Below are 17036 nucleotides of genomic sequence, written 5' to 3'. Positions count from 1 at the left end.
GGAGACAACTCATGGAGCATTCTTGACATTTACAGCTCACTATAAACAACTGCCTGGATATTCTCTCCCTTGAGTCAAATGAGATTGCTCAAAAAAAGAAAAGCATTTGAAGCGTCTAGAAAAACATTCTGGGAGATCAAAAACACAGCAAAAACATACAGCTGCGTTTTAAAACCAGTGATTTAAGCACGCTTGCTTCAAACTACACTTTATTTGGCCAATATATTAGCCACTGATAGAGGCTGTGTGTGCAAAATTCAAGGAAAAATGTAATTTGAGGGGGGAGGGAGGGTGTCAGAAGAACAATGAGCAGATTTGGTTAATGAGAAGTGGATCTTAACTTGAACCACCATCACGGAGGACAAATCTCTTAAGTCCTGGCAAAGAAACATTCGTCCCTGCCAACTATTACAGAAACAGTCACATGAAACAACATGCAGTTGGGAAGGGAAAACAAAAAAAATCAACGCAATTCATCCAAACTGAATCAGACCCCTTTTTCCTAAATACGCCAATATCATTCCTCACATTATATTTAGAAATTGTTTACTGGAAGCGCTGGGCTGTTCAGGACGAAAGCTTGTTCCATCCATAGGTATTTTTGAAAATCTCCAGATAAAAACAAATCTTGCACAATTACTGTTCATTAGAAACACTTTTACCAACTCAGCAGGACAGATGCTTGCTACCTCCTCCGTGAAAAGCCATTAAAGCCAGAGAGGGAGCTGGGTTGCTGTGGTGGCAGAGACTGCCCAGAGTGACGGATAGGGAAGATTTTACTGGATACGGGAATTCATTTCTGCTTTGTGGTGTTTATCTGAAAATAATCGCTGGGCTTGCTGCCATTTTTCCATCTTTTGTCCTGATGCAAACATTGGCGCGGCGGTCCCGATGCTGGCTTCGCAGGCAGTTTTTGGAGCACATGTTACTGAGTCACAGTGTCAGCAGAGAGGCTCGAAGCTTTCCAAACTTCGGGATCTAACGTTCATCTATTTTCCACAAACCCTGTTATACATTGTCCCTGTCTGATACATTGCAGGAGTTGGAAAGAGGTTTTAAAAAATAATACAACGACTACCCCAAACTTCCCAGGGAACCTGGGCCAGCTGAGTAAACACGGACAGCTCTGATTTCATGCACAATTTTACCCCATTAGAACTTGTGCACCAGCCTGGCCTGCAGCCAGGTTCCTGCGCCGTCTGCCATCAGCTTGACCCGAATTCTCCAGCAATATCTTTGCCTTCTGCAGCCCCGCTGATATATACGCACCATGGGCACCTACAGGAACGACAGCTAGCTGCTTGCCCCCAGGCAATGGTACTTTTCATGGTATTATAGTAGCAATTCCTATACCTCCAACTCATATATGAGCTTTGCAGCCTGAAAAGCCAGTAGCTGCTTTAAAAGCAGCAAATACCAAATAATTATCTTTTAAAGAAAAAAACAAGGGTATTAAACGCCACGCAAGCCCGAATTCAGCCTCACTAATGACTTCAATGCAAAAATAACAGGGACTGCAGACACTCGCAGAGAGAAAGCCCAGAGCACACGTGCTCTGTTCCTGATGCCAGCCCAGTGAATGGGCCAAACGCCGTGCGCAGTTATAAATAACTGCAAAACGCTGAATTTCACAAAATTATGACTTGACGGCGTTATACCAAATTTCAACTGATGCAAACAAGCGCACGAGGCAAAGGGCACGAGAGACTCCAACCCACAGGATGAACACAGTGAGCGGGACTTCAGGGAAGCGATAACCCGGGGTTTAATAAGCACTTTTTTAAGAAAGCCATGCAACCCTATCTATGACTATTTTCATCTTGGAACAAAGAAAACCCCAACATTCAGGCACAAAGTAAAAAAATACCTTGATACCTTGGTATATATTTCTGGGAAGATGCACCCCACCAGCTCGCTAGCTGGACTTAAATAAGTAATTTTAATAGTGTCTCAAGTTCCTTCACCTTTTATTTGCTCTGTCCTGCGACTGACACTGCCGCTGCTCCCCCCCAGCCCGAGGCCACAGTCAAACGCTGATGGTGTTATTTCAGGGCTCGCTCGCGCCGCAATGCTTACATAAATGTGCTCTTTAGCAATTTTTGGACTGGAACAAATGTTTGACTCTTTCCAGGATGGAACGGAGATAAAACACAGGAAAGCTCATCAGCGTTGAATCCCAGTTCAAGCCTTGATTTGTATTTAAACCAGCACAGTCAGACCTGCGTAACTAACTACAGACCACTTACTTCCAGTTGCCCACGAAGGGATTACGTTAAAGAGAGAGAGAAGAGTGAGAAGACCCATTTGTCCTGGAAATACCAGTTTTCATACACAGGGCTGAAATACCATGATGTAAATGCTGGATTTTACGGTTCAGCATCCACTTGCTGGAAAGGGCGGATGCACTGCGGTACCTGCAACGCGGTCACCAGTCGTTCCAGTCCCAGTGCCACCTCGCAGCTCAGTGCGCTCAGAGATGTCCCCGGCACGTCAGCAGAGGGGGGACACGGACTGGGAAGAGCTGAGCAGCAAGCGTCAGCGAGCCGGCGAGCTACGCTCAGCCAGTACAGCCACAGTCGAATGGATGCGTGTTAAATCCACCCACCACTTTTCCAGGGGACAGAGACACCTAAGCTTTGCACAAAGATCTAGACAAAGCCATAGTCATGCTTCGAGTGGGAGACAGGACCAGGTGATCTCCAAGAGGTCCCTTTTCAACCATTTCTAGACACTGCAGCAGCTTAGAGATGTGTCCGTGGAGCAGCTTTTGCTGAGGGAAACCCCTGAAGTCTGTGCTATGGCTGTGAAAGAGCAACATTTTCAGTAAACTTCAGCATGACACAAATCAGCCTCAGGGACACCTCCCTCTACTTTCAAGTAGTGGCCGTGCTGCTGATGGGATCTATGGCACCTGAAGCACCAGAGGCAGCTTTTTTCCCCTCCCTTCTAGAGCTGTGCTCCTCTGGGGCTTAGCTTTCCTCTAGCAAATACTCTGGTGGAAAAAAAAAAAAAAAATAATCTCGTCAGGCTCCGAGGTTACAGGCAAGGCTCAGGAGCGAAAGGTGGCACTTCTCGGCTTTCTTGTACACATCGCTCGAGGCAGAAGCCGCAAACGCTGCAATGCGGTGAATAACTGGGAAGCAAACAGTGGTGTCAACTCTGTATTCCAACACCATGTCTGTTAACGTGACGGCAGTATACACATTATTAACTACAGCTTCTTAATGGCTTTTAAGTGGCTATAAAATTTCAGTGTGGGAAGAGACTTGGCACGCTCCATCCCCCCTCCTGGGACACCTTTTCTTTGAACGGTTTAAAAATAAAAAAAATCTCCCTTCAATTGCATATTCTTAGATAGGAGAATGAAATGTAACCACTTCCATAAAATTTTTCCATCTGTGCCATTTTGACTAATGTCAGCAAAATTTGTTACGCCGTTTATAAGACACTTTGCACGTCAACGGGGTTTTTTTTCTAATTAATATTGCCCACGTCCTGTAGGACAGGACACACAAGCAGCTCTGGAGGAGCCATAAGATGCTCTGGTTACATGCCATTGCTATGGCTAATTGTCCAAATGATATAAAGCCTCCCTGGCTACAAGCATTCTACTGACAACGTGCTTGTTTCTGAAGGACTGTGCATGGGCGAGAGGAGGTTCACGCATCTTTGTGCTCTGAAAAAATGTTTAGGACCTATAAGCTTCAATACAATTATTTTTAACCAGTTTCACATTGGCAAATTTCAATTAATTCCCTTAGCAACACATTGTTAAAATGTTCCACTGGAGGAAAAGAAGTCCCTCCCCTCCTATTTCTGCTGACTGCTTGTCTCCACGCCAAAAATATTCAAACTAAAACAAGAAAGGAGGGGGAAAAAATGACTAAAAATAATCAGGGAAGGAAAAAAAATAATCCATCAACAAACCTTGCTTCGGGTTGCTAGTCGCAGTGACAGGGGTGCTGGCAGCGAGATGGGTGTTCTCCACAGTCCCATAAACCACAGGGCTGTGCTCGGGGACCTGGCTGGACAGCTGCTGGGATTTGAAGTACAAAAAAGGGTGATAATGAGCGTGCGAACATAAAAACTAGCAACATGGAGCACAAGCAAGCAAGTGGGGAGGCAAGGACAGGGTAGGATAGAACAGGAAAATAAAAGGCAGGGAAAAAAATCAAGAGAAAAGATACACAGACCGATTGAAGAAATTCAAAAAGTACATGAGAAAGGGAGGGAGGAAAAGGCAGCAGGAAAAGGGGGAAAAGAGACGATTATTGTTCACAACAGCAAGAAAGAGACAGCACAGTTGTTAACACATTTCATCCGAACGCTTCCTCCAAGAGCAGCAGAACCGCTCCTCCGCGTAGTCTGCACAACGACAGGCACATGCCAAGACTCCTGGACCGTGCTGCAATTTAAATTTTCTCTCTGGACTTGACTCCCTCCTCCACTGATCGGTTATTTCAAACACCTTATATTTATTATTGACAGATAACGTGTTTACGTATGAATAAGGTATATACGTATCTCTATGCACACACATATACTAACTTGTTGTTATAGGAGGAAAATCATCTCGACTGGTTGAACCTGTGTGGTTGCATGAAAAAAATACACCTGACACATTCTACAAAGGGACTTACGGATGGTACCTGCTGGGTAATATGAGAATAAACCCGACTGTGCGTCAATCTAAAGGGGAGCAGGAGGAGCTGGTGCCCAGCCAACGCGGAGCGAGCCCGAGGTGTTCTACATCCAAACCCAAAACTGCAAGAGCAGCACGGTCACAGGACTGAAAAAGCCATGGCCAGTTGCAGAGACCACGTCTTTTAATTATGTCCCCACCAAATGCTTCATTTGTGTTCATGAAGGTTTGATAAAGACACAATCCCCTGTTTTTTATCTCAGAAGGCTAAACAACTACCTTGGACGTCCAGGTAAGGCACCTGTGTACGTTAAAGCCAACAGAGGGGGCAAGTCAACGATCCACATTTGCAAAATCCCCTTAAACACACATCAGGGGCCATGTGAAGAAGAAACGGGCTAAATTTAAATTTAATAATCTAAAGGGGAGAGTCATGCAGCTCTCTGCAGGTGTCTGATCTCACCTAGCTCTAAACCCACACTGACTTCTCAGAAGATCAACAGGAAAAGGGATTTTTTTTAAAGAATCAAACTAAAGCAGAGTGCCCAAGTCATGGCTGTCCCATTCCTTCTTTTGGACAGGCTATCAGAAATTCCAGGCAAAACTTATCTCCCTAAATAACCACAAAGCCAAAACTGCGGCAACTCGCTCCTCTTCCTGGGACTCTTTTTTCACTCCCATTTCCAGCTTTTTCAGCTATTGCGTCTAAACAGTCCAAAATAAAGAGTGAATCCTCTGCGCACACGTATTTTTCACCATTTCAGGCAACACAAAGGTAAAGGAGGACTGTGCAAAAGCACATCTGGAAAAATAAAAATCAAAATCTAAGTAAGCGGGGCAAAGGATCGAAATTTTATTTGGGATTTCTCCTCTTCCAGGAATCAGCCCGATGAAGAGCTGCATCCCCACCTCCGGCCACAGCTGAAGGAAGCCAAAGAAAACACGGTTTTACAAATGAGCAGGTTTCAAGAACGCTTTCCCCTCACCCTCAGCGGATCATTAGTTTCATTTTAGGAAAAATTTATGGATGAAAGCAGCAGGGAAAAAGGAGAACGTGGTAAAAATCACAGGAACCAAACGAGAATACCGGACAAGAAACCTGTAAGCCTAGAAACTCCTTGGGTCAGTAAACATGTTTTCTTAACAAATTTGGAAAGCGTTCATTTATTTTGTGGGAATGATACAGCAAAGCAATAATAAATGGCACTTAAGTACTGACCCTTACAGGCTCGCAGCTTCAAAATGCAGCATTTAGAGACTTTCTAGGAAAAAAAAAAAACCACTCAAAATTCCTCTTGTGATTTACGATGTTAAAAGAATTGCTCTGTTATTATATCCTACCATGGCCCGTAGACTGAGCAAACACAACGTATGACAAACCCCCTGATGCTTGGAAGAGGTTTGCCAGGAGAATAAGAGCATTTCTTACTCTTTAAAAGGTGATCTTCTCTGTAAGTCAGTGCTGAGTAAATACCGTAGCCAGATCCGACATGTGGTCTTGCAATTTATTTATCTTCCCAGCAAAAAATATAGCATGAAAAACAGCATCCTGCTAGAAACGTATAAATAATACCTCCACTTACTGCCAGCTTCTCTCGCAGGAACTTTAACGCATTTTAGTAATTAAGCAAGCACTGCGGAGGGGCTGGAAACGCTCCACCTAAAGCACTTTTTGGTTAGCGATGCTGACTACAAAGCAGGAGGTACAAAAAGCATGGAAATGGCTAAAACCAGGCGGCTTCAGTCTTGGCAGCAGTGCCCATCTGCTGGACAATTTCAGATTTTTTTTTGATGCTCATGTGCTTAATCTACTGAGAGAAGAGGGTGCTGTGGCTTCGTGTTATCAAAGTTTCAGTTTTTCTTCGAGTTAGTTAAAAACAAAAATCCAAATCTAAAGGAAAAAAATGAAGATTTTGAAACCTATTATTACAATAAAATGGTTTCTTTCTCAGAGAAATTTGGAATTTGGGACAGGGATTGGTCTACAGCAGTGGATTCCATGAACTTCTTGAGCAAGCTTCTCCTTCTGTTCTTGTCTATATAAATAACGAGATTACTGAGACACTAACCATCACCATAAAAGAAGTGTCACTAGAATTTAGCATCCTTCTAAAATATCATTGGACTGGGAGTCGCTGATTCGATGATGCTTTGTCAAGCCCAGAGATTGCATGTTCGCATTTTGCGTGTTCACCCAGACAGTATCTCGCCGAACCCCACGATGTGCAGGGTTTGACTCAAAGGGATGGCGAAACAAGACAACAGTGACGATGCTCCCCTTGTTTCTGTTCCAGGAGCTGCCCTAAATCATGAGCATTTCGGGAGCCAGGTATTTTTCTGTGAAGCTCACGCTTTTCAGCTGGGGAAAGAGATTATGAAAAAGCCGTAGCGTGTTTCAAGCAAAGTTATGGCTGGATGTTTAAAGTTGACTGATTTTAGACCGTTCAAAATCATAACATCCACCACTACTGGAATTCAGGCACTGAGCATAGTTATTAAGGCACTACCTAATTTCCCCCAAGATACTTAACTTGCTCCAAATGAATAAATTAGAGATGCTGTTGGGACAATAACTTCGAATTTCCTGGCTTAAGTGGGCTTAAATGTTCAGTTATGCTACACTAATGAACTTTTTCTGGGGAGCACTATTTCACAGGTCTTCTGTGATTAACAAAAGTGGTTCCAAGTACCTAATCAAAACGAACCCTGGATATTAAACAATAAAGTATTTGCATACCTTAACTCAGAGTAGATGATTGGACATCACTGCTGTGCTCTGCATATAAATTACAGCTGATAAAAATTCATGCTTATTAACCTCCTCTTGAAAAACATTTATTTCGTCCTGTTTTACTTAATTGTAGTATCTTAAAATAGATTTCAGAATGCAAAAATGATCTGGTAGAGTGCCTGGATTAGCTGCACCATGCATAAACACAATCTGAAACTCTGGCTGTTTTCAACTCTTCCACACTTCTAATGGCGAAAGTCATTTAGCATGTAATAATGGGAGGATGATCTCACCAGCATTCAAACGTTTTACATCGCTAATATCGTCTCTTACGGAAAATGCTGGAAAACAATTTTAATTGATTCTATATGTAACCAGCTCCCGGCTCTCTCCCTTTTCCAGCTGCAGTCGCAAATCATCACACCGCTCTCTGGCAGAAGACAGTTTTTTCCAGCAGAGCACTGCAGACCTTGCTGCAAGAACCCAGCTAGCTGGGAATGGCTCGAGCATCGCGCCTTGCTGCTGCTCGCCCACGGTGGGGACCAGGAGCAGAAAGCAGATGACCCAGCGCACAGAGCCATGCCTCCATGCAACAAGAGGATTCCACTGAGCCAGGGGAACGACCAAAAGCTGTAACTACCCTGTTGGGCTCAAGGAGATCTGCGGGCCAAGCCCTTATTTATCTCCATGATCCCAGTTACACTTCTACTGGCCCAGCTGTAACCTCAAGGTCCCACCGCAGCACAGCGGGTGTCTCAAGGCAAGCTTGTGCTCTGGGCTCTGCACAGGACAGCCAGCCATAAAACTACCCAGGCACAGAGGGGAAAGTAAAGTTTCAGCTCCAGAAAGGCCGTTTCACCCTAAAAGCTAGCAAAAACTGGTGACAACGAACAGGAAAGAACTTGGAAGAAGAAGAAATTGCACCCCAGCCTCAGCCAGGCTCTGACCTGAAGCCCACCCATCACCTGCAGAACCTTCACGGCTTCTGATCAGGCCCAGCAAGCAGCGGGCAACAAGCTCCGATAAAACACGGGCAGCTTCCAAACCACGAAGTTTCTCCTCTAGTTGTTCACTGACATTCCAGCTTAGCAGTCTGCGGCTCAGTACCATCTCTCCCAAAAGAGAGGGAGAACTGAGATGATGGTCAAAGCAAACAGCAGCTGCACCAAGCCAGCAGCTGGAAAGAAGACGGCAGCCGCCACGTGCTCCTCTCCATCTCTGATGCTACAGGGAGATGAAGGAGGCATCACTTCCTCCTGCTGCAGGTGAAAAGAGTGGTCAGAGGACAGAAAAAACGGTCTGATTAGATAACGCAGCCACTTCCAGCCCCAGCGGTTCATGTCATGGTGGACTTACACTGACGTCAGGACTGCTGGTCTGCAGGTCTGAGCACGCTCTTTTGGCCCTGGGGCAAAAATGACTAGAACAGACCTGGGTTTCCAATCAGTTTCATTTCCAGACATTACACGTGGCCTTCTCAGGTGAAGCAGGATGCAGAGACTTAGAGGGGGTCCAACTCAAAGGCGTGTGACAAGGAGAGATTTATGAGCTATGGAAAATGTCGGTTTGGGAGTTTTCCTACATCAGAAAAATGCATTTTTAAGGTTGAACACACTAGAGACCAAATCTGTGATAGATTTATCACAGTTCTGCGATAAAATTCCTGAGCTGCAGTCGTTCTGGTTACCCTGAAACAACAGTGCTAAGGCTGAAAGACCTTAGCAGGGACAGCGATGTAATTGAAGATACATAATCAGTCACATGCAGGATAGGAACTTTCCTCAGGTACACAAGACTAACAGAAACATGTTTCTCACAAACATGTTGGCTCCTCCTTTAACACTGAAAGTATTTACAAGCTCTAAAATCTACCGCTGATACAAAACCAGGGATGGGGCGCTTGTGGCAGCACTGCAGCTCCACATTTTACAGGCTATAGGATGCTAAAAAATGACCAGACTTGGAGGGGAGGGAAAAAAAAAAGATAAATCACTGAAGAACGTTGCCCATTTAGGACCATTCAGGTGTCTGAGGTGATGGGTGGTGCGGATGGGAGAGAGGAACTGGCTCTAACAAACAGCAAAGCAAAGCAGACATCACTGGGGAGAAGGCTACGTGGCCACTTCATTACCTGAGGTGGGGTAGGTGTCGAAGTGGGTCTCACGATGGGAGGCGTTGGGTTCCTGCTGCCCCCTCCAGACATTATTTCTTCTGTTATATCTTTGCCTCCCTGGTTTGGATCCCGGATTCGGATCTACGGTATCGAACAAAGAAATAATTCAAACATCTTCCCATTACACACTGTCCTTGGGGTGCATGGACAGGACCTAATTCTGTTACGCTCAGTAGGAGATGCTCTGGGGTGAGCTGATGCTCTGCAGGAACGCTGGAATGTGGTTTGTTTCAATAACTTGAAATGCATGGTATGTCACCCCTTAATCTGGAAAGCTAATTTAATCAAAGTGCTCAACCACCACACCAGTTAGGTCTAAATACGTGCACCCCAGTGCATGACCCTGTAATTCAGAACACGGTCTCTACCTCTAGAAAATGTTTACTGCAACTTAGAAAATTTAGCAGACAGTTTAGCTACACAACTAAGCTTGCCAGTTAGCGGAAAGTGCAGTAATAAAAAAAAAAAAAAAAAAAAGGCATGTTTCACTCTGATATGAAATTCAGTGACCTTGCCAACCCGGCTGCTGGCAAAGGGGGAAAGCAAATCAGCTCTTCTTGTTTTTCCTTTCCACACTGAGAAAAGTCATACCAACAAAACAAAGGGAATCAAAGCAAAAAACACTGAGCAGAGGAAAGGGAAACCACAAGAAGAACAAACTAAAGTGCTATGAAACTCATCAGCATTTAGGAAAGAAGTCTGCTTTTTGAGTTTCTCCAAAGCCCCAAAATGGGAAGGAAAAATATTTTCTAAAATAAACCACTCAAGAACACACTCATCATTTGAATCCTGAACTGACACTTGAGCCAATCTGTGTCGCTGAATATGGGGAACAGCCAAGCTGTCTGTGTTGACATGAAATAGATTTTTGAACCTGCAATATAAGAATTGAAGATTTTGGTGAACCTAAAGACAGTGTCATTGTTTGTCCACCTTCCTAAAAGCTCTTTGCTGAACGCTGGGATAAATTGCACGCAGTAGTCCCTGTTGCGCTGAACACAATGTACATCTGCAAGCAAACCAAGAGACATAATCCTTCCAAGGGCAGGGGTCTCGCTGGAAGCCACCGTGCTTTTTTTAATCAGCAACATATCAAGTCGCTAACTGCGGAAGGATTTTGTGATTTATCAACTTCAGTATCACGTGATGTCTTCTTGACTCTTTGGGTTCACCCAAAGAGTCCTTGGGACTCTTGGGAAGATCAATAAATATACACATCGTACTCGGGATGTTGACAAGATGTGGTCTTCTCTTATTTTTGATGGAGTTTTTCTGCCAAGACATTTAATTAACCACAGCAACAAGGACTTAAGAGTTGGCACAAATTCCTGCCCTCCGCTCCTCCTGACAAAGCGGTCAATGGCCTTAAAACAAGCTCACCCTGCCTGAAAGTTTGTAGTACTCCAATACTCAACTAATGATGCGTGCGGGTGTGTGTACATATACATATTTAATTTTTCTTTAATTTCTCTCATTTCTTCAGTTGCAACACCAATTAGCAAACTGAAATAGTACATTCAGAGAAAAGCACCTCGGGCATTTAAGAAAAACTTTTGCTTTTCTGCTTCAAAGAACTTGGCTTCATTGGCATGTCTGAACCGCAGCTGAGTGTTTGGGAACATCTTTGCATTTCAAATAGCATCAATGATCTGGCCATGTCATGTTTTGGATGCTGAAGAGCGTGGTGAAGGGGTAGCAAAGGAGATGCATGACCCTTTGTTGACAGCAGCTACAAAAAAGGTCTTTCTTGCTAGCCCAGCTAACACATTGTTCAGCTCTTCCAGTTTCCCAAATCAAGTGTCACCTCAGATCATCTTAAAAAATAAATAAATCAAAAGATGCAAATATTCTGCATTTTAAAAGACATACAAATCTCGGGTTTTTTCCCCATGAATCTTCTGATGTTTTCAAACCACTAACACACACAGTGATGTAATTTAATTTCTTTTTCAATCGTTTAGAAACGATTCATTCACAAATTCAAGCCTACCCCTAGATTTTTCAGTTTAAACGTTACATTTGCCTGGTGAGCCTTTACTATTCCCTACCATCATCCACATGTGAATGGCTTGAAATTCCATTAATCTGTCCCTCTCCAATTCTCACCAGTGAATTAGGAAGAGAGGAAACGTGGCCTCCAAACCTCTACCCACTTTCATAAGGTTGTGTGTTCAGGTTCTTTCAAGCCTGCAAATACGCTCAGAACTTCCTGGTTTTCTACCTTTTTCAAGGCATACTATTAAACAATTTCTTTTTTGTCAATTTGAACCGATTCCCAACATCCTCCCCCAAACTGATCTGAGTTTGTTCATTCCCACCTGGCTCTTCGGTAAAACTCTAGGCAGCAGCGTGGGCAGCTGAGGAGCCCAGGCTCGGGGAGATGCTGCTGCTGCTTTAAGTTCACCACAAAACACGGAAAAATATTTCCTTTTTGACTGGCTGAGATGTCACAGTCCCCACAGCAAAATCAAAAATAAGACATTGTGCAGCATTGTGCGATGTTTAATTACACTTAGGCGTGAAAGGTAAGGCTTAAGCCTCTCTGCGTAGATAAAGCTCAGTTTTAAGCTTAGCTCATTATTAATTTCCTTCAGCCTTACAACCAGGACAATTCCCAGATGGGACAGATCCATCACTGGTGATCCCTTACCGTTTTTTTCTCTCTTTTAGCTGGTGGAGGCTGCTGCTGCTGTGTAGGCACTATGATGGGTGCTGACTGATACACTGGCTGACTTGGGTAGAAAGGTGTTCCTGGGAGAGGACAAGAAGACAGAAGCAAGAGTGAAAAATTCAGTTAATTTTCCAAAATGAAAAAAATTCAGTTACTCTTTTTCCAGTAAAATTTGTTTCATTGTTAATGAAACAAAACCAAGCACAAGAGGTACAACTGACCACCTGCTCCTCCCTCCCTCCCTCCAAAAACCAGAACTCCGAACATCCAGCTGCTAACCGGTCTGTGTTCTGCTCTTCCCCCCTTCCACTGAAACAGAAGCTGCTATTTGATCAAGACAAATGATTAAGGCACTCGTTCATTTTTTTCTTTTCATTTTTTTTTCAGGTGCATCCATTTCTGGGAGGCTGCTGAAATCACCAAGGCATGAAAAGTGGCCCATCCCTGGACTCCTCTGACCACGCAGGTAGGTTTCTTCTTGGTTTTTTTGTTTTTTTTTTTTTTTTTTTTGCTTTTGTAGAGAAATTCAGTCAAACCATTACAAAGAATTTGGCAAGGTCAACTGCAACCCGTTTTGAAGCAGAGCCAGAAAATTTAATTACAAGCAATGTTCTTCTCATGCAGCAACACAAAAAAAGCACGGCCACAGTTATTATTGCAAAATTACACCGCGTTGTTGATTACATTCATAATCCAATATAGTTTCATTATGTTTTTCTTTATGGAATAAGGCTGGCTCAAAAGGACTGAAGGCTTTAAAAATGTGCCAGACATAAATAAAGGTGGCACAGTAGAGCCGTCTTCTGTCTGTGGATCAGATGTCAGGTTAACCTGTAGGATGGTGCTGGGTTTTTTTTTCCCCCCTCTGTGCCTGGATGCTAGATGGACTGCCAGTTTGCACTTGCATCTGGAGCAATCTCATCTGTTCTTCAACCAAACCAACCTTTAAATGGGAACGAAAACCTGTATTGTGTGTCTGGAACCAAACAGAAGGTTAGTACTATCTCAAGCAAACGATGAAATCCAAGAGAGCAAACGAAGCCAGCCCAGCACAATCTGATTTGCAACTTCAAAGGATGCATCCCTCACACCGAGACATGGAAAGCAAAAGCTCGGAGCAGGCTCCCTATCGGCACGCTCGGAGCGAGAACTTTTCCCTGCCAGAACAGCAGGCAGAGCTTAAGGCAGAGAGCACCGCACCGGCGTCAGGCTGCTGAAAGCTCAGCCGGCTGTATTTACTCTTGCATGCTGCAATTAAGGTGGCCTAAATGATTCAATAAACTTCTCATTCTGAATTTCATGGTAGGCAGCGTGACTTCAGATCTGGCCTTGGGGGACAAAACTCTCCATCAGCATCCCTATAGCTTATGAAGTGAAAACCCTCCCACCTCTCGCCTTAAAAACAGCGATGGAGCCTCAAGCTCTTCCAAGTATCGCTTTGGCCAAGCTGGCCAGGTGTACAACAGGGGTCTGGATGACAGGAGAGGACAGGAGCAAGCCTGGGAGCCCTGCGGCGTGTTCATAATCTTGATTTCTAGTTTCCTAGAAACCAAATCTAATCAGATTGCCTGTAATGTGATCCCTGTCAGAGCGTGAGCTACAGCATAACTCCAGGAAGAACACTTCCTTTTTGAAAAATCCTTTAAAAAAAAAAAAAATAAAATAAAACAAATCCCGCAAAAGCAAGAGTAACTTCTGGGAAGAAATACAGCTTCTGTGGCAATGAGCCAAGTGCATTTTTCAGCGCGACACTCTCCGCTCCGCACCCTGCCTCTTGAGCCTTTCCAGCTCAGCAGCACCCAAGTTTTATTCTCATTCCTTTCCATTCTTCATTTCAAGGTCTTTCCCAGTGCGGCACAGAGACTCACGGATAGGAAAGAAAACGATAAATTGCAAACCCAAGACAGTTTAAAGAACTGTACTGTCCGTCTTCACAAGTTTTGGCTTCTGCAGTATTTTCCCTTGTCACCTTCTTTTACAGCCTGCCAAACAGCGATGATTTTGATGTCTAGCAGCCATGCTGGCTACGAAGTCCCAAGGTTTATAGGAAAGACCGCTGCCAGCAGCATTAGCCATGTCTGGATTATAAATTTAGTCATCTCTGAATGCCACGAGCAGTGCGTGGTGAGACACTGAACATCTCCAGTCCCTATATAAACAGCAAGGAAGCAAGAGGAGGGAAAGGTGGATACATACAGGCAAACCGGCAATCATCCTCTTCCTCAGCTAAACCTGCCCTGCCTGGCAAATGCTCTGTGTGACACCTCCAGCTTCGCCCACTGATGCTCCACAGACGCAGCAACCTAAAACCAAGCTGGGACCGAAAGATGACAAGCTCTCTCCACAAGAAACCAGGTGCTTTCAGGAGCGGCAGGGAAGCGGAAGGGAACCTTTTCCAAATTACAGAAGTGAAGACAGACAAACGGCACTAAGCGAGCAGAAAGTAAGAAAGCAGACCTCTAACGGCAGAAGAAAATTAGGAATATGGGGTAATTTCCTCATTTAGCAGATCAGATTTAAAAAGCCACTGCAATATTTCTTCTCTTTAATTTTTCCAGGAGAAGCAAACAGGAACTAGCTGCCTTGTAATTCCACTCTCTCCTTTTAGTCAGAAAGTGCAGAACCAGGTTTGTGGGCTTCATGGCAAACTTTCAAAGTAGTCGCATTAGCTCCATATACACCAAATAAGAAAAAAAAAAAAAAAAAAAGGAAAGAAAGAAGGGGAATTAACAAAAAAAAAGAAAGAGACCTTTTACAATGAGAAGTAGGTAAGCAGCTGGGGCTTTTCTCCCCTTTACAAGAAATCTGTATTTGTGAAGAGCAAATGTGCGATTCTGCCAGCGGTACAGGGCTGTCATTGTTCAGCCTGGAAGACGAAGCATTCCCTTCTAAGGCTCTGAAATACCAACAGCTAAAGCCGCACGGAACGTTGGTAGTATCTCTGCCTCTAACAAATTACAGAATGTACATGGGCAGGTAGCCATCAGGCTGAACAAAATACCTCAAAATTTGGTATCAAGAGGTGAAAGCCCTTTAAATTAAAAAAAAAAAACAAACCACAGCTCATTCAAACAGGGTGATGACTAGAATCCTGGTGGATTTTTCATTATGTTCCCATAAATGAGGAAGGTAAATAATAAAAGATAAATAGTAGTGATATACGTGACCACAAGACACTCAATTATGAATCTCATTCAAACGCAGCTTGCAGGACCTGATTTAGCTATCAGAACACAGATCCCACAGAAAACCTTGTAGGTGACTGCTGCAAGTATGCTATACATTGTACATAGCAACACAGTGGAAATTATTAAGGAAGGGATTCCTTACTGTTAGGTACACGATGACTGCCAAGGCGTCCTGGGACAGTGAAGGACAGTCACCCACTGTTACACGGGGTCTGCAAACTGGGACCCAAGTGAGAAGCAGCTGTGAGGTCCCAGAGGAGCCACGGACAGGTGAGATGCAGCCAGGAGGGATGCAGCACTGGGCATGCAGCCCCGGAATTTTTAGGTGCAGCTCTGAAGCTCAGTACCTGAATACAGGGTGCCCAACAACGGCAGCGTGTGCAGTGACGTCGGGCAACCTCCCAAGCCTTTTGCTTGAAAAAGGGCAAGACCAAGAGCTGCCCGTTAAAAGGCCAAATTTCAGCCTGTGCACGGTGACAAACTCTTCAACTGGACTCGCTTCATCTTTGCAGCGTAAGCCCAGTGAATCAAATCACACGGTTTTTTCTTCTCCCCTCGTTAAACGCCGAACGAGGAACACCAGGATAAGAAACATTCGCTGCTGTATTGCTGAGAACATATTCAGGGTATAGCTGAATGGAAACCAGGGCTGCCAGATGTATTCACAATACCTTAATAAATAATGATTGAGTGGGGAATAACAAATAGCCACCATTCTTGTTCACATGTGATTATGGGTAGTGCTGTGAGTTACAGCCTTTCCTTGAGCACTCGTCTAAACAATACTCTGTTATTGTGAATTTTTCAGGAGTGAATAATAAGGGCTGCGACAAAACCAAATTGAGCAGCTATTTGAAGTTCAAACAAATGCTAATCCACTTTGCTATTATAAATCTTTGGCTTGACAACAGAAAAACACACCCAGAAAATACTTTATAAGAAAACTCCAAGCAGAACTTACCATAGGCATTGGGGAATTCTCCAGGACCTGGTCCTGGATAAAAGGGTCCTGGTCCTGGAGGCTGAACAGGATACTGCTGTGGGGGCCCGACATATGGAGGGCCACTGTGACGATACTAGGAGGGGAAAAAATAACCATCAGTTTATAAAGAGCTGGGCAACTTCATGCCATTGCACAGAGATCCTGTAATCGAGCCCCCCGACCAACAGGGATCCAATTATCAAGCCAATTAATTGCAGATTCAGAAATGTTACTGCCAATAAATAAATTAAAAAAAGGTAAACAATGTCACCTAAAGACAAGAGAGGGAGGACAGGAGAGCTGAAGCAGAAAACAGTCACTCCTCTGATTTCAGCAACATTGTGTTTTTACGAGCCCCAAGGTTTTAGAGTAGTTATAAATCTATGAAGTCAATTTAGTTCTATTTATAGCACTGAACATTTTCCAAGAGCTTAGCCTCATGCTGTTTTTGAGGGGGGATCTCCAAAACTAGAAAGGGAATTTATTCTTACTGCCTGCATGCACAGAAGAACAAATACTTCATCCAGCAAAAGGACAGAGCCTGAATATACAACCACCAGCTTCACTCCACACCCTGCGCCCCCCCAGCTCCGCTTGAGAAAATCCAGTTGGAAGCGAACGCTGTAATTCCTTCGGTGATCGGACAACA

The 17036-nt window shown here is 44.1% G+C and overlaps 1 protein-coding gene across 15 annotated transcripts in view; it reads right to left on the bottom strand.

The window, feature by feature from the left end:
• The window catches only part of EIF4G3 (eukaryotic translation initiation factor 4 gamma 3), a 147387-nt gene that overhangs the window by 47266 nt on the left and 83085 nt on the right, over positions 1 to 17036 (bottom strand). For 9 of the 15 annotated variants that reach the window (XM_080378792.1, XM_080378793.1, XM_080378780.1 and 6 more), the window contains 4 exons: positions 16367 to 16481; positions 12197 to 12297; positions 9505 to 9627; positions 3928 to 4036 (listed from right to left, as the gene is read on the bottom strand). In XM_080378792.1, the coding sequence (XP_080234918.1) occupies positions 3928 to 4036; positions 9505 to 9627; positions 12197 to 12297; positions 16367 to 16481 (448 nt within the window). The remainder of the gene's footprint in view (positions 1 to 3927; positions 4037 to 9504; positions 9628 to 12196; positions 12298 to 16366; positions 16482 to 17036) is intronic. The other 6 variants (XM_080378787.1, XM_080378782.1, XM_080378789.1 and 3 more) reach the window with 1 other exon arrangement.

The sequence above is a fragment of the Falco punctatus genome (genome assembly GCF_963210335.1).
Source record: "Falco punctatus genome assembly, chromosome: 3".
Lineage (NCBI taxonomy): Eukaryota > Metazoa > Chordata > Aves > Falconiformes > Falconidae > Falco > Falco punctatus.
Note: the sequence above shows the minus strand (reverse complement) of the source record. Positions and strands in the feature narration are given on the sequence as shown.